Raw genomic sequence first — 18,520 nt, 5'->3', positions numbered from 1 at the left:
GTAAAACTTGTAAACATTTAAATGATCAATAAGAAAAAAAAAACTACCATACTGTTAATATTATTCTGTATCCATATAGCACTAATATCTTCCACAGTGCTTTTTACTGAGTTCAATCATGTTACTGACTGTCCCAACAGAGACTTATTATTATTATTATTATTATTATTTAGTATTTATATAGCGCCAACATATTACGCAGCGCTGTACAGTGTATATATATATATATATATATATATCTTGTCACTAACTGTCCCTCAAAGGAGCTCACAATCTAATCCCTACCATTGCCATATGTCTATATTATGTAGTGAACGTACTGTAGTCTAGGGCCAATTTTAGGGGGAGCCAATTAACTTATCCGTATGTTTTTGGAATGTGGGAGGAAACCGGAGTGCCTGGAGGAAACCCACGCAGACACGGAGAGAACATACAAACTCTTTGCAGATAGTGCCCTGGCTGGGATTCGAACCAGGGACCCAGCGCTGCAAGGCGAGAGAGCTAACCACTACGCCACCGTGCTGCCCTAATCCCTACTATAGTCCTAGTCTAAAGTCTCTCTACCATGTTATTATTGTGTATTTATAGAGCGTTATTATACTATAATTTACATTTACAATAGACAGTCAGATATGTGAATATACCATCCTACAGATCAGAAGGGCTTGTAAATGCTGTGGACACAAGTTGGAAAGAGATGCAAACTTCGGTCTGATCACATTACATAGTTTATACAGCAAAAATATAAAAGTGTGTGCTCAAATAAGGTGACTGCGTTCTATTTTTTTTTACTTAGTTACCATCTCAAAACTTTTGGAGACATAACCTTCTGTCATGCAGCCCCTACACTTTGGAACTCCCACACCCAATCAGGACAGCTCCATCCCTTAAAGCATTTAAGTCCATAAATGCCTAAACTAAACAGGTGGCTTTTCAGTTTGAACACCTGACTATTTCCTCTGTAACACCGTCCACCCTGCAACTATGTATTGATCTCAGACACATCTATGCTCTTTGAGTCCTATGGGAGGAATGCGCTTTACACGTGTTATTGTATGTAATAGCTATTGTTTATAGGGTAAACAACCAGATGACAGGTTACTGGTAGAATAGTTTAAGCTTTAATCATAATAAACAAAACAAAAAAAAATACTTTATCGAATTAGAGCCTAAGACATGTTTTGGAATGAAATGGTGGCAATGTACCCTTGGGAGTACACTAGAGAACATATATCTTGGAATAGGAGACAGTAGAAAAGGAAAGGACGTTTAGAAGCATTTGCGGTGCACAATGGAGGGGCCGGCTTCATCGTATTCTGGTTTGCTGATCCACATCTGCTGGAAGGTTGACAGGGAAGCCAGGATGGATCCACCAATCCAGACGGAGTATTTGCGTTCGGGAGGAGCGATGATCTGATTTGGAAACGGGACACGGTCAGTGAGGCAGTTACTACAATTATTTATTGCTTTATTCAGCTATATTTATTATAAAGAAATGTTGAAAAATCCATCCATCCACTGAAAAGTTATTCCCTGGTACGGTAGAGGTAAACTTTGTTTCAAAGTAAACCCGAGATGGGAACACTGAAAAATTTGATACTTACCCCAGGTTTCCTCCAGCCCCATGAGCACAGATGCGTCCCTTGTTGTCCTCCCGAGTGCCTACACTCGCCTGGTATCGGTCCTGGTAACTGGCTCAGCTGTGCCAATTGGGCTGTTGTGTGAATGCACGGCCAATCTGAGCATGCACAGAAGAGCCAACTGTCGCGACTGAGACAGATTACTGGGTCTGATACCAGATGATTGGAGGCGCTCTGGAGGATGGCGAGGGACGCATCCATGCTCATGGGGCTGGAGGAAGCCCGGGGTAAGTATACAATCTTTTAGTGTAGGGCCGAGGCAGAGAAGAGAGAGGCTCCAGCCTGAGGGCACAGTGTAGGAGGGGGCACACAATTTACCCAGCTATCATTCCTCTCTTGTGAATGAAGCAAAGATAAATAAGAAAAGGGGATACATGGCAGTGACTGCAAGCCAGATAACTAGAGATTTCGGTGTTGGGGGGCCTAGGGCGCCGCTTGGTCCAATAGCAATCAGTGTGTGACGGCTGGGGTGGGAGGAATGGAGGGGTGCACTTTGGTGTCTCTGCCTTGGGTGCTGGAGGAGCTTGTCCCGGTGTGCCCATCTCAGGTACACATTAAGAATGGAGCTACTGGGATGGACGGAATATAACTCCAGTATAAAAAGTGCTAAGCTTGATTCCATACAATGAATTACAAATGAGATGGGTTTTGACTTTAAAGAAAAACCATGACCAAGAACTGAACTTCATCCCAATCCGTAGCTAATACCCCCTTTCCCATGAGAATTTTTTTCCTTTTTTACAAGCTGATGAGGGGACTAGGTATGACTGATATTTTGGTGCAACCCCTCCGACAGTGGGATGTCAGGACCATGGTCCTGACAGTTTCTTGCCTGTGAACCTCATCGCATTGTGGGACATAACATCTGTTTACAGCTGGGTCCATCTGTCAAAAAAGCAAGCAGCATCTCCTTTCACTGACATCACCCGCAAGCAGTAAAAATGTCACCATGTGGTAAATGTCAGAATGTAAATCAGGGAGAGGAAAGATTTTGCAATGGGAAAACACTGACTAAATCATTTATACATAATTATTGTAAAAATTAAGCACTTTTTTATTACATTATTTTCAGTGGAGTTCCTCTTTAATAACCTCATAGAACATTCATGGCTATGTGGTTCCACAGCTTGCTGAGCCATTGTCCACGGCGGGTATATTGCTTGTGAAGTCAGCAGTCCTGACCTACATGCTGCTTCTGGGCCAGTGGTTCAGGAAATGGGAAGCCATAAGATAAACATGGATGCCAGCATGAGAAATCCCTAATAAAAAGTCAGGAATGCCTGCACTTGTGCTCCTTCTCTATTAACTGCATTTTTAAAGAGGCTTTCCATGTTGTTGCCCCATTTAGGGCCCTGTAACTCAAGAGACTGCAGCTGTGACAAGTGGGTGTCTTATGTCTGCCTCTTTGCCAAGTGATCACACTTTTTTATTTGAAGTATTTGTTAAGGTGCGCACACACCTGTGATGTGCGTCGACCCAATCCCCTTGAGGTTTGACGATGGAGTGGCGCATGCAGTGGGCGGGGGAGTGGCCTACTCAAAGACGTTGGCAGCCCGTTGGGTGAGTGGATCTGCCAGGCAGATTGCTCGTGGGTTGGGGGCTGCTGTACACGTGCTTGATTATCGGTTAAAGGCTGTCATTATCGGGTGGTCGTTAAGCGTGTATGCAAGCCTTTAGCCATGCAGTTCTTTCTTGACAGTTTAGTACTTGCAGGAGGGCAATAACAGAAACTACTGTAAACAGAAAGTGTCTGTTTCTCCTGGACAGCTTGATCAATTCCACAGAGTGTTTTCAGCTATGGCAACCTGAACATCTTTCACTATTCAGCTTGCTGTTTTTTTGTTATTTGTTTTTTTTTTTAAGTTTTGTTCTAGAGATTGATGTAGTTTGATTCTCAGAAGGCCTCTACTGTGTCATACTTTGTAGCCCTCTAAATACCGATTTTACAATCTATGTTTAATCTTACAAATAGCTGTGAAAGGTGAGATATTATAATATAGGATATGTCTTCTACAGATCATCTAGCTAGATCCTCGTTAATTATGAGCAAAATATTGTCCCAACAGGCAAGCCTCTATCTAAGGCCCGGTTCACATCTGCGTTCTGAGCCAAAAGGATTCAGTGAGCGGATCCGGTCTCCTCCGCTTCACCAGATCCGGATGGCTCAGTCCGTGGCCTGGTTCACATAGTGAAAACGGAACTGATCAATGATTGATCGGATCCGTTTTCAGTTAGCAATATATACCTAATTTTTCGTAGCAGCCGGCGGTAGAGGCTTCCTCTTCTTCCGCTGTGACTACACAGCGCGTCATGTGACCATGACGCAGAAGAAGACGGAAGCCTCTACCGTCGGGTGCTACGGAAGATTAGGTATGTATAAAACCCTCCCTCACCCAAACGCCTGGCTGCTGCACCGTCCCCTCATCCTCCCGTCACTAGATTTGCATCGGCCCATGCCCCCATCCCCCGTGCGGTCCGATTCTTCACCAGTGTGAAGAAATGTTCCGTTTTTCATTGCCCCAATGCTGCTGCATTTTTTGTCCGGATCCATTCCGCTAAGCGGAAAGGTCTGGAAAATTAGGGCCTGCAGCAATTTTTAGGTCCGGGGACTGGAACGTACGGAACGTATCCGTACCAACGGACGCATGTGAATGGATCCATAGGTTAACATTGGATCCTTTCACATCCGTTCCGTTTGTACAGTATACGTTCCACTTACGTTCCGGAAAAAAACTGGGCCTAACAGTGATTACTGCCAGTTAAACTGATCAGTTAAACAGATTTTAAAAAGGCTGCGATTTCGCATCCGAAATCACATGCGGAAAACGGCTGTGATCTGCGGCTAATGTATAGGCCCTTACCAGTAATACTGGAAGCAAAGGTGGAAAACGCACCGTGCCAAGGTTCACTTTTAAAAAAAACAATGACTTCATAGTTAATTGTAGACCTGTTTTTGCTGTGTGTAAATATCATTTGTTATATATGACCTTACCTTTATTTTCATTGTGCTGGGGGCCAAAGCAGTGATTTCCTTTTGCATTCTGTCAGCAATGCCAGGGTACATGGTGGTACCTCCTGACAATACATTGTTGGCATACAAATCCTTCCTGATATCAATGTCACATTTCATGATGCTGTTGTAGGTGGTTTCATGGATGCCAGCAGATTCCATTCCTGTGTAACACAAAGAGATCCATCAACCAGTTTTACTACATTTACTTCTACAGTAAGCCAGCAAGATAGCAGATACATTTATGAACTAACTATATCTAAACTGCCTTGGTGGCATAGCCTGGACAATTAAAATTGACGAATGGGAGTTGCCAGTAATATAGTTCTGTCCATCATATAGTTATTTCCATTATATAATCTGCACCAGGCAGGAGCATAGAGGAGGATATTAAGATGCATGGAGAGATTTAAGGACTTTTTGTATGATGAGGTCAGGAAGTGTCAGATCTAGTTTCTCAACTCAATCCTCCAGGACCTTCAACCATACTTTTATGTGTTTTTTTTTTAAGAAAAACACTAAGTTGGAAATTAGTGTCTTAGCAGAGCCCATTAACTACCTCTGAGGATTTCCACAAAACATGCACTGTTGGGGGGTCTTTATGGATTGGGTTGAGAAACCCTACATTTAGAACCTTTTTTTTACGATCTGATGGGTATTTACTGTCTACTAGTGGAATCCCAAAGTACTATAAACATGACACTTGGCAAACCATATTTAAACTTAAACCTAAATTCATTGGGGTGAATTTGTTACGACTGAGCATTGTGGGAATCGTCATGGAACCATGTCAGCCCACACAGCAGTAAACTAAGGCCTTTTTTTTTGCATCCGTAGGTGCTTCCTTCACTACTATTTAAAGGCTAACAATTAAGGCCCAGTTTCCACTAGCGCAGGCCGTCCATCGCCTAGACGGACGCAGGCACTTGTGTACGCTGATTACGCATCCGAATCCCTGTAGCCGTGCCATGCACAGCTATGGGGATGTGGATGCTTTCTCCAGAATTCTGAATCAATGCTTCAGATTTTTTTTACATGCATGAATTCAGATGCAGCCTATTGATGTCAATAGGCTGAGAGATTCTGGATCCTCATTCCTGTGAGTGAAATCGGGCGCAAACAGCCGTAGTGAAAACGGGCCCTTAACGTTTATGGTCATCTCTCTATGGCCCTTATTCAATTCAGTTTTAAAATAACTTTTCAGAAAAGTACCAAAAAGTAGGTGAAAAATTACTGCAAAAATGATTCTGAGTATTTTCATGCTGGCTGGTGGCTTGAAAGGCATTTTTTTTTAATTAGGTGTGAAGATATCACCTAGGAGGAAACTTAGAAGGAAAGGTGAATTGAATAAGGGCCTATTTATCTCTCTTGCTCTCTCATCATTTCCTGCTGGCTCACCAATGAAAGATGGCTGGAAGAGGGTTTCAGGGCAGCGGAATCGCTCATTGCCAATGGTGATGACCTGACCGTCCGGAAGTTCATAGCTCTTTTCAAGGGAAGAAGAAGAGGCAGCAGTAGCCATTTCATTTTCAAAGTCCAGAGCCACGTAGCACAGCTTTTCTTTGATGTCACGGACAATTTCTCTTTCAGCTGTAGGTAAGAGAAAACTCAGTGATTACTACCACTTTCAGTAGCTGGATTTGACACATTAAACCCTTTCCAGCTTTTGAGTCTCGTTGCCTCACCAGTAGTTACGAATGAGTAGCCGCGTTCAGTCAAGATCTTCATGAGGTAGTCTGTTAGGTCACGGCCAGCCAGATCAAGACGCATGATGGCGTGAGGAAGGGCATATCCTTCATAGATTGGTACATTGTGGGTGACACCATCACCAGAGTCAAGTACGATACCTTTAGATAGAGAAGTAGCAGTCAAACATTTGTTTCCAATGTCTGTTTAACAGGGGCAGGTCAATAAATTATCTGTTCTATTTACCAGTTGTACGGCCAGAAGCATAAAGGGATAGCACCGCCTGGATAGCCACATACATTGCTGGTACGTTGAAGGTTTCAAACATGATCTAGAAGGACAGAAGATGGCGTTAGAAGTGGTATTTCCTATGTTACCTTATATTTCTTTCCTAGCAGCCGCTATTTCTACACTGCACTTTAGTTGCATCACAAAAATGCTTAACCAGATACTTTGTATTTAAATGAAAATCACACAGAGAGGTATTTCATGCTTATGAAGTAAGTTTTCTTAAAAAGTACGTACAATCTTTTTGAACTTGGAGAGTTGAAGCTGATAGCAGTTGAAGCTGATAACAGACAGTAAGGGCTGGTGCACACCAGAGCGGTTCTTGAGCGTTTTTTCAAAACGCTTGCAGGGGGAAAAGCGCTTGGCTAATGAAAGTGAATGGGATTTTGCACACCAGAGTGGTTTGTTTTTTCCACAAACGCAAACTCGGGGACTGCAGCATTTCTTAGATTTCTGAGGCGTTTCTGCCCTTAATGTTAAAGTATAGGAAAGTGGAAAACCGCTCTGAAAAACCCCAGCTCAGAGCGTTTTTCCAGGCGTTTTTGTTACAGTAGCTGTTCAGTAACAGCTTTACTGTAACAATATATGTAATCTGCTACACAAAAACGCTCTAAAAATGCTAGGCATGTTTAGAAAACCTCTCATGCCTAGAATCGCTCTGAAATCTGCTTCAAAAACCTCTAGCATTTTGCGGATCTGCTAGAGGTTTTTGGTGTGCACTGGCCCTAACTCTTCAAGATAAGTAATTACAAACTGTAAAACTTTTGCTTTGCAGAGAAACACTTCTGAGTGTAGGGAAAACACATCAAATAGGTCAACAGTACAAGATTGAGTTGTAAAATAAACAACTATTGTGGTTCACCTCAGCTAATAAAAACGTTAATCTTGGATTTCTAGCTTTTAAACACTAAATAAGACTATAGGATTCTAGAAAAGTCCTATTTAGGATTAGGACTAGAGATATAATTGTTTATCTCATCATTTTTTATTCATTATGTATGCGTGAAAACTCCAAAATCTGATGTGCTTTATGCTGGGAATACACGGTTCGTTTATGCCGTTCGCTTCTCCTCTCGATCGTTTTTGCCGCTCGATTCTGCAGCCGTTTCTCTTATCTTCTTCCATTCATTTTATCATTTTCCATTCACTTCTATCAAAAATCGGGCGACGAAAGAATCGAAAAGGAGATCGGACATGTCGGAAATTATCTATCGAACCATCGAATCACCTAAAACCTGTATTCCCAGCATTGAAGTGTCTTCACTGACACAAACACTGGTGAGTAGAGGACAATATAATGTCTTTATGTCCTAAATACTGTATGTTTCTGCCCAGCAAATGAGTTTCAGTCCATTATGTTTTAGGTAAAATATAGTATAGTAGGCTGTCATCCTATCTATGGTAATGAACAGTGACATAATGATGCCAGTAGTATTCTTTCACAAGGTAGGCAGAAGCTCTGTGGACTCTTCATACCTGGGTCATCTTTTCTCTGTTTGCTTTGGGATTGAGTGGAGCCTCTGTGAGAAGGGTGGGGTGTTCCTCTGGTGCAACACGAAGTTCATTGTAGAAGCTGTGATGCCAGATCTAAAAAGAAAACCAAGCTTGTGAGATACATCTAGCTTCAACAATGATATATTTATGTGAGAGTGATTATCTCTGATCTGATCTAATAGCCAATGGGCCACACAGCAAGATGATACATGGTCATTATCAGTTATATACAGTTTGTCGTTTATCATATGTAAAAGGTGTATGCCCAGCCTTAGTCCTGTTTAAATTAAATAGGGCTACTTATTAACTAGTTATATCCTTACTACAAATTTCCAGGGTTGGTTTAGAAATGAGATTTTTTTTCTTGGTATACCATCAGTAAGTGAGATGGCTACACAAAAAAATCAGATTTGCTGCAGATTGTAACAACCAGGCAAATTATATTTGTTATTGGTTTATTGTTGGTTGAATATTCAAGGTTTTGTGGTTTTCAGTGTGATACCATTGATTTACACAATATTATTAAAGTTCAATTCCATCCCAAATTAATAATTTTAGCTTTTGAGAAACTTTGGGTACAATCTTCATCGTTTTTTAGTATTTCTATGTCCACACTTGGAAAGCACTGGCCTGGATTTATTAAGGTTCTTCAAGGTTAGGAAATGTTGGACTGTTATTAGCTAACCAGTTTCCAAACTTCCCCTGGGTGGCAAAAAAAAAACAGCAGAGTTACTACAAGGTCAGTTTTAGTTCATGGTGACCCAGAAGTTCAGTGATAAAGAGCTCAAAGAGACCAAAAAGCCAACTTGCTTAAAAAACATACCATTTTCACTAACCTTTAATGAATCCTAACTTGTCCCAGGTGATCATTTCACATCTAATAACCAATTATTTTTTTAAGAATTCATGCCAAGTAAATTGGGGCATTGACATATCTAACAGACGTCAATTAGAAATTTGAACAAAGTGGTACATTGATTTGCTGGTCCCTTTTTCATGTTTTACTGCTGCTTCCTGCGTAGGCTAGTGCAGGAAGTGATCAGAGCCAATCACAGCATTACAAATGTCTCATCTGATCCAACAGATCATGTTTCTCTGTGGAATCTGCTGGGCACAAGCACCTTTACTAAAGACTTCCACTTAAGGAAAATTACCCAACGCTGGTGAAAGATGCAAAGTCAAATAAATGCGTGATCAGTTTATTCAGCTAAAATCGAAACACCAAGCATTTGGCAATTATCTGATGTGATAATCTGATGTGGAAATAATGCCTATGGGGGAAACTGCATTCGTGTGATCAATAACTGATGTATGTAGAGATATGCTTTGTACTGGAAGATGTTACCTTCTCCATGTCATCCCAGTTTGTGATGATGCCGTGTTCAATAGGATATTTCAGTGTGAGGATACCTCTCTTGCTCTGAGCTTCATCACCTACATAGCTGTCCTTCTGACCCATACCAACCATCACACCCTGGAGAGAGGAAGAACACATTGTATTACTCATGCCAACAAAATAGAACATTAGAAACAGTCTAACTTCTGCGGTGCTTTACAGATTTCATAGTTATTTCACCAACAGTCTTTCAGTAGGGCTCAAAAATCTAATTGCTATCATAGTTGTAGTCTAATGAGCTACATTTTTTAGGTGGAAACTAATTCACTTACCAGTATGTTTTTAGGTTGTTGGAGGACAGACTAGTGAAAACTCCATGCAGATAGAGACCTACTGGCCCAGATTTAAACCAGGTACTGTCCACAATTCCACCATGCTATTTAAAGTCACATATTATTTCCTATGGCAGAGTTTCCCCGAGCGATTTGCCTGAGGGGAAACTCTGCGGATTCGGGCCGGTTTCCACGGTAGTGGAAACGGGCCCTAAGACTTCTGCATTTCATGCCTGTATGATAAACCCCTTTCTTCAGTCTTCTATGTATGAGCTGCAGGACTACATTTATCAGTAGGCAGGAACCTACAGACAGCCAACGCTGGAAAGGCAGCTAAATATATCCAGCTCTGCCCATTCTCCACTACCTGCTTCTTGCCTCTTGGTTTAGAGCTTTTACAAGAAAGTGCACTGAACTGGGCAACATTTCCTGCCCCTATACCTTCACATGTAATGGCTTAGCACTGTTACCTCTTCTTGCACAACCATTGATGCTTTAGTATGTTACATAACAGTGTTATACTGCCCTGACAATTTGCATAATAGAAGAAGACCAATACTGGGAAAAACCTTCTACAACACATACCACTGTTATGACTCATAGTAGTGGTATGTAGTGATGGTCATGTCGAGAACTCACGTAGAAGCATGTGATCAGTTTGCTCAGGTGATAGATATGCAAGTCTCTGATTTGCTAGTCACGATCATTTGCTAGAGCAGGATGTGATCACAGCAAATCAGAGCTTTGCAAATCTATCAGCTGATCAAATAAATGGCATTTCTCCATGAGTTCTCCTAGACATGACCGTCACTTCCTAGTAGATCAGTTTCCCATCTTAGACATGTAAGCCTTGAATATAATTTTTGGGATACATGACCTGTAACCACCCCGCCCTTACTTAATATGCCCTACACCCCTTAGGGCAGTGTCAGAGAGTAGCGAGGAGTATAGAAAGACCAAGATTATTCACTATAGAAGAACTGTATACATTTCACCTCACCTGATGCCTGGGGCGACCCACGATGGAAGGGAATACTGCTCTCGGAGCGTCATCCCCAGCGAAGCCTGCCTTACACAGTCCAGAACCATTGTCGCACACCAATGCAGTGGTATCTTCCTCGTCACACATCTTTCTTTCAACTTACTCGGGCCTCTCACACAAGAATCTGCATCAATGCAAAAAGTTACATTTTATTTATAAAAATAACTACAATAGTGTTAGGGCAAAGGTTGTCATGTTTTATTTCAGTTGCATTTGCCCAAATGAGATTTTTCAGACAGTACCAATAAATAGGGGGTGGTCCATTTTCAAGCTGCATTAATTTGCATACAAAATTTGCATAATCCTGCATCAGAACATTTTTTTTTGTAACCTAACCAATAAAGGGAAAGTTCCTTAAAATGTAAGACATAGAAGTGTCTCCATAGAGGTGTGGGTGGCTGCAATCAAGCTCTGCAATGTCCGGTTACATACTAATCTACACAGGTTAGTTGTGTGTGACCAGTTATGTGCATGAAATGAAAATCTGTTCTGATTGCCTACACATTGGTCAGCTGCTATCTAGAGAGAGTGTAACTGGAATGCAGGTCAGACAGGGGGCGCTATAATCTTGTTAGGCTCCGTCATACCTGGTTTTGTCTGCACTTGTGTGAAACCTAAAAAAAGAATGTTTGCTTGAAGCCCAGATTTTATATGCATTTATAGAATAATATTTTACTTAAAGTATGCATAAGAAGTTTTGTAACATGTTGCAGTTTTTTTCTAAATAAAAAAGGAAATCCGCACCACCTAATAGTGAAGTCATGCCTCACTATTAGAGACTAAGAGCTATGATAGGCTATCAGCCAGCAGGGAGGTGTGGCCTCAGCTGACATACCAATCACTTTCCCCTGCTTGTCCATCTGACTTATCAAAGAATATTTCTAAATAACTTTGGAAGAGCCGCAGGTAAACGGGAAGAGCTGCTCCTTTTTTATTTTGCAAAAACATTTTTTTTTTATTTAACATTTTAGAATTAAAGCCATTTTCTAAAAGCTGTACCTTTAAAATGAATCTGTAATACATGGAAAACATAAGCTGTCATCATCTTCCTTATAAAGGAATGCCAGATTCCTGGCTCTCACTGTCATCTGTTGGCTTCAGAATGTTGAGTGACCCATACCTTGAACAAGCACACAGCCAGTGGCATTGGATATCCTGGTCTGCATACTTGTTCTGGGTCTGTGATTCAGAAAACAGAACTGGCAGCCAGACACACACATTTTTTAAAGAAAAAAAAATGATAGTCCCCATGGCCATTTCTGTGCATAGGCCACCCAGGCAAGTGCCTGGGCCCCACCCGGAGGTGAAAGAGCATACTGCAATGTCATGCTGAAATTTTCTTTTTTTTAAACCAATTAACTGGTCTATTGACTTTTTAATAGGAATATATCATGAAGTAAAATAACTGTAAGAATTCAGTGCAGTGACTTCACTTGTAGTAAAACTGATGAGTATTCTTTGCCTAATAATAATGAATAAAGCATGACATGCAGTATTAAAGTGGACCATACCACTATAAGCGATAGATGACTTTTCCCACCCAGGTGAGGAAATAAGTGTGATCCTTTCACAGGGATTGTAGCTGTCACTCCCATATCCCCCTGCCTGGAATTTAAAAATATGACCATCCTACCTAATAATAGGCAAGTGTCCCTGCGTCTGTCCGTGCGTCAGTGCTTTTTAGCACTGCGCATGTGCAGGGACAAGACGCAGAGACACTGCCGAGAGCCGGAGGAGGACTGGGTCAGAAGAGGCGGGCATGAGCGGCTGGCGGCATGCACGCGCACGGTGGATTACTGACAGACCTAGCCTGTTTTTAAACGGGCTAAGGTCACTAGTAACACAATAAACCGAATGTATCATTGGATGGGTTCTCTGTTACATTTCTTTATTTGGACTGTGATGGTGCGATATGACAGAATGGAGACAGGGCACCTGTTCAGCGACCACACCCTCCACCTCCACTATACATATATCACCCATATCACAGTACAGAAGCTCACCAGACTGTATGATGTATACCTACAACATACAGCTGGTATCCTAATATATCCTGATAACGGCTACAGGCATCACTGGAAATAGTTTTGTCCATTTGACTGAGAGTAGAAAGTGCTTTACAGGGAAATCCCATATAAACTAAGACCATAATCGCTTCCAAGAAGTAAAATCTCACTTAGCATACTTGTGCCAGAGATCCTGTGTTAGAATGGTGTGTTTATATCCAGACAGCAGTTTTCCTGATTATCCCAGATGAATGAAGTGGCTGGCCCAGAACAAGCCATTTCCTAATTAGGAAATAGTCTGTCAAATGTCTGTTTTGGGAGCAGAATTCCAGGTCACGGGGGTTTTATCCTCCAAACATGCATCCCAAACTCCCTGCCAGCCAGAGAAGCAGCGTTCTGGGGAGGAGCTGAGGCAGGCGCGCAGGCACAACCCATATTTAGTAATAAAGATCACAAAAACAAAACAAGGAGATGCAGCCTTCCTTGTCATAAAAAAACACAGCTGGTACTGACAGCAATCACCTTCACTGCTCTGCATAACTTATGGTGGCCATACATGGTACAATTTGTTTCATGCAATCTTACCATTTCTATGTAGTATAAGGGCAAATTAAGTGAATATACTGAAAGGATAATTTAGGCAGTCCCCTTATATTACATAGAAATGGTTAGATTGGATGAAAAAATTGTACCATGTATGGCCACCATAAGACAGCCAGAACATTGCACTACACACTGCTTCACCATGACACCAGAAACTAACTGCCCACTACTGTAAGGAAGGAATCAACTGTGTTGCCTGTGGCAGTGACACTTGGCTCTCCAGCTGTTAAGGAACTACAAGTCCCACAATGCATTTGCCTTTATAAATCATGACTGTGGCTGTCAGACTCTCACAATGCATTGTGGAACTTGTAGTTCCTTAACAGCTGGAGAGCTAAGTTTGCAGATCACTGGCCTATGACAGCTCACCAGTGTCTAACTGTCACTTTACAATGACACAAGAAACCTACTGCCCACTACTGTAAGGAAAGAATTAAGTGAGTTGCCAATGGCAACTAACCAGTGTCTAACTGTCATTTTCTCAGAATGAAGTAGAATCAGACCACAGACACGTCAAGCAATTAAAGAATCCCCACTCTGTCTCGTAACGTTATTTTCTTTAGCAATTCCATTAATAACAAATTCCAAAGTAGCCCAAAACACAAAGAGTTAAAACATCTGCTTCTAATTTTCAGTGAGATACAATTTTTAAAGACATTCCAAGTACATAAGGTATTTCAGCTGATGGGCTACAATGCATCTTAACTTATCCTTAGGATTGTAATTTCTCAGTTATATTAAAAAGTTTTAAATATTTGTAAAGAGCAGTGAGTGTGGCCACAGCTGCTGCAGTGCAGGATGACAGCTAGTGGCAGTCACTATAGCATCTCTAATAACCAGGAAGCCATAGCAGGAAAGGGCAGGTACAGTACACTAGTGACTGGGTATCACTTACCCTGACAGTGCTTTGCTGGGGTTAGCTGCTCCGGGATGGTGCACTGGGAAACTGGAGGATGTTTGACTATATAGTGTGTTGCCTGGTTCCCCTCCCACCAGCTTCCCAAAGAAGGAGCACAGACAGACTTCGACCCCATCTCTCACTCTAACACATCCATATAGGGACCTCAAGACAAAAACCTCTAATCTGGGTGGATGAGGGTCCTGGGTCTCTTCCATTGCATTCCATTATAGTATTCAAGAAATGGGAGGAGGTTTCAGCTGCGGAATATAAACAAAAATTGGGACAGCTGGTAAAATACTGACATACTGCACTCCTGACAGGCTGCCCCTGGCATAAAGTAAACCTACTTCCATACAGGGCAGATGCATTGCACAGGAGACAGGGAGAACGCTGGAATATGCACTGCCAATGTATGAGTTAATAAAAGAATTTCTCTTCCAAAAAGGGAGTGACAGAGATATTCCGGCAACAGGGAGCCGTGCTTTTAACTATGGCGGTGAGTGAGGCACTGATAGGATAGTGGGTGCATAGTACATCTATCTTTACTGGGGGTACAGCATAGTAACAAACACACATCTGGCTGAATACTCTCAGACTGCATCTACTGTTTGGTAAACTGAGTGGGCCTGATCTAACTGGCCATACACTTATAGACTGCCACCTGATGTAGCAAAAATTATGGATTCTGTCTGAAAAGCACGGTGGCATAGTGGATAGCACTATTGCCTTGCAGCGCTGGGTCCTTGGTTCGAATCCCAGGCAGGGCACTATCTGCAAGGAGTTTGTATGTTCTCCCTGTGTCTGCGTGGGTTTCCTTCGGGCAGGTCAGTTTCCTCCCATATCCCAAAAACATACAGATAAGTTAATTGGCTTCCTTCCAAAATCGGCCCAAGACCATAATATATATGATACATGACTATGATAGGGATTAGACTGTGAGCAGTGGCGTAGCAATACGGGGTTCAGAGGTTGCAGCAGCACCAGGGCCTTCTGGACAGCGGCGCCCCAAGAGGCCTTCTCTCAATGACAGTATTATTTCTTTATTGGTCCTGTGCTGGTAATGATCACTTTTATACGCAACTGTAGGGGGGGGGGATAAAAACACCCTACAAGGAAAAAGCACAGAGACAACAAGAGCCCAAATGGTGCAGTACGTCACAGTAATTTGAAGAAAATGAGGTGGTAAGTAAATAATACTCACAAAGGTGGGTTGCAGAGGGGCAACCGACCGCTGTAGGCAGGTGGAGATGACCCCGGCTCCATTTGGGTTTCCGGGCAGAGTTGGAGGTGGTCGCACTCTTGTAAAAAAAACACACAACCCAATTGACCTGAGAGGTGGTTGAAACCACCAGAGATCAAAGAAGGGTAACACCCCTCCAGAAGGAGGGTAAAGGCACAAGGTAGGGGAAGAGGTGCCCAAATGTGATAAAACTTCATTTTAAAAAGGTGTGGTGGCTGTCCTTGGCAGGTTTTGGTGCACCATATCAATTGTTATGTGTAGAGTGCTTGGGGGGCCAAATGTAAAACTCACACTGGGGCCCAAAGCTCCTTAGCTACACCACTGACTGTGAGCCCCTCTGAGGGACAATTAGTGACAAGACAATATACTCTGTACATCACTGTGTCGGTGCTATATAAGTGCATAATAATACAAATAATCAAATCAGGAAGGAATTGATTCCTACCACAAACTGCACATCCATTTTCGATAGATTCCAGCAAGTAATCTGTTGAAAATCGATCAAACTGCAGCATTGCACTATTGCAATGCAGTGCAACACTATGGGTTGACTAACATCCTGGATTTATAAAAATTGACATACTGTTAGATAACAAAGCTCTTCTCTAGATCATATTCAACCGATGCTAAGATCCCAGACAGGTCAGTGAATCGGTATTTGTGCATCTACCAACATGTGCCCACAGCGAAAACACAGGTTGTCACTAATTTGTTCTATTCTTGCTGTGGCTGTATCTATGTGACTGTGACAGCACAAATGTTAATTCACTCTGATGTCAGCAACCCTTACAATGGTACAGTGTCATCCAGACTGTCATAGTTGCAGTTTAGAATCCACACTCTGCGTTTTAAGCTGTAAAACAATGCAGAGCTAATGACTCTTTGAAGTTTCCTGCAGTAAAACCTTATCTTAAGCTGTCTCTCTTGGCTATTTAAAGCGAACCTTAAGTCAACTAAAAAAAATGAGATGAATTCACCTGGGGCTTCCCTCAGCCCCCAGCAGACGATCGGTGCCCTCGCAGCTCCGCTCCGATGTCCCAGGACCCGCCGGCGACGACTTCCGGTTTCGCCGTCACCGGCCGACAGGCATGGGAACGCGAGTGATTGTTCGCGTTCCCATGCCATATATCGCCCCCTATGCTGCTATTGCGGCCAGCTGCTGGGGGCTGAGGGAAGCCCCAGGTGAGTAAATCTCATTTTTTTTAGTTGACTTAAGGTTCGCTTTAAGCTCTTCAGGAAATGGGACTGACTTGACTTATTTAGCCAACAAGCTCAGAGAACCTCTTTTGCATACATAACTCAAGTTTTTTTTTTTTTTTTAACTCTTCCTGTAGTGGAAAACAGAAAGGCACTTCACATAATTTCTTAGTAGGGCTAGTATCATACGTGTATATGTTTATCTCATCATGTCACATGTCGCTTTAGGTTCACTTTAAACGTCTGCTTATCTAATTTCAGACTTCCGCTACCGTATTTTTTAGATTATAAGATGCTCCTGACCTTAAGACACAAAAAAATTATATGATAAACCTGGTGCATCCATGGTGAAGGGGCATCTTGTGATTTATGCCCACTTTGTACCTCATGCCCCCTTGTGTCTCCCTGTGTCCCCCTCTGTTCCCCTTGTGTCCCCATGTGTCTGCCTCTGTCCTCCTGTATGCCCCTTTGAGTCACACTTGTGTCCTCCTCTATGCCCCCTTGCGTCCCCCTTTGTCCTCTGTGTGTCCCGGGGTCCTCCTCTGCATGGGCACAGTACAGAGAGTCCTCGACATTGCAGCGGGTTGGAGGTTGGTATTGGCAGGCGTTCACAAGTCAGGAACTCCCTGCATTTGGACTATAAGAGGCAGTGACTTTTTTTCCCCACTTTTTTGGGGGGAGGGGGGAGTGAGTCTTGTAGTCCAAAAAATACAGTAACTAGTGCTTTCCATCTAAGCAGAAACTCACTAAATCAAGCCCAATATAACAAGAGAACTACTGTTGATCAGATACCTATAGTGTATGGATGCATTTGTTGTTGTGGGAGAATATAGTTGCACTTTAATGCCATGAAAGATGTGCACATCACATCTAATAATTACAAGATTACTATCTCAGCAGTGCAGACCAGAATCAGAATCTCTTTATTTCACTAAGCACAACTAGGTCGTGCCCAGAATTGGTTTTGGCAGGTACAGGGCTAGTGTGAAACAGGACATACATACAAACAAAAACGAACAAACAATAATTAAAGAAAAGTACAGCAGTTAAACATAGCAAAATATCGAGTTGGCCCCTATTTTGTCCGGTGTGAGGAGAGTCTATAGAGTTCAAAGAGTTGACAGCTGAAGGGAAGAAGCTGTTCCTGGGTCTTGTGGTCCTGGTGGAAGCTGGCTGAAAAAGCGGAAGCCCGAGTGAGATGGGTCCTTGATGATCCTCAGAGCTTTGGAGCGCAGTCTGGAGTTAAAAAGTTGATCCAGGGAGGGAAGAGGTTTCCCAGTGATCCATTCCGCTGATCTTATGACCCTCTGTAGTTTGAGTCTGTCGTTGGTGGAGGAGCCAGCATACCAGACCAAGATGGAGGAGAAGAGGACAGATTTGATCGTGGCAGTGTAGAAGCTCGTCAGAAGTTCCTAGGCAATGCCGAACTTCTTCAGTTGGTGGAGGAAAAATAGCCTCTGCTGTGCTTTTTTCTCGTGTTGGCTTTCAAAGTCAGGTATTTGGAAATTGTAGTGCCTAGGAGGCGTGCACAGGGGACGCTTTCCACTTCCGTGCCATCAATACAGGTTGGAGGTGGGGGTGGGAGCATGCCTTCTAAAGTCAACAATCAGCTCAACAGTTTTTCCAGTGTTGAGGACCAGGCCATTCTCCCTACACCACTGGCAAATTCTGTCAACCTGGTGGCGGTACTCCTGCTCATCATTCCCAGAGATGAGACACAAACAAGCCTTGCCACAAACAAGGCT

At 42.6% G+C, this 18,520-nt stretch overlaps 1 protein-coding gene across 1 annotated transcript; it reads right to left on the bottom strand.

Annotated features, from left to right (window-relative positions):
* Positions 1-1,098: 1,098 nt before the first annotated feature.
* ACTA2 (actin alpha 2, smooth muscle) lies at positions 1,099-14,439 on the bottom strand. Its single transcript, XM_068257915.1, has 9 exons — positions 14,333-14,439; positions 10,787-10,952; positions 9,464-9,592; positions 8,101-8,211; positions 6,583-6,667; positions 6,336-6,497; positions 6,049-6,240; positions 4,633-4,814; positions 1,099-1,413 (listed from the first exon to the last, which is right to left on the bottom strand). The coding sequence occupies exons 2-9, from the start codon at positions 10,913-10,915 to the stop codon at positions 1,270-1,272; spliced, it is 1,134 nt and encodes a 377-aa protein (XP_068114016.1). The 5' UTR covers positions 10,916-10,952; positions 14,333-14,439; the 3' UTR covers positions 1,099-1,269.
* Positions 14,440-18,520: the final 4,081 nt, after the last annotated feature.

Source organism: Hyperolius riggenbachi, chromosome 10 (genome assembly GCF_040937935.1).
Source record: "Hyperolius riggenbachi isolate aHypRig1 chromosome 10, aHypRig1.pri, whole genome shotgun sequence".
Classification (NCBI taxonomy): Eukaryota; Metazoa; Chordata; class Amphibia; order Anura; family Hyperoliidae; genus Hyperolius; species Hyperolius riggenbachi.
Note: the sequence above shows the minus strand (reverse complement) of the source record. Positions and strands in the feature narration are given on the sequence as shown.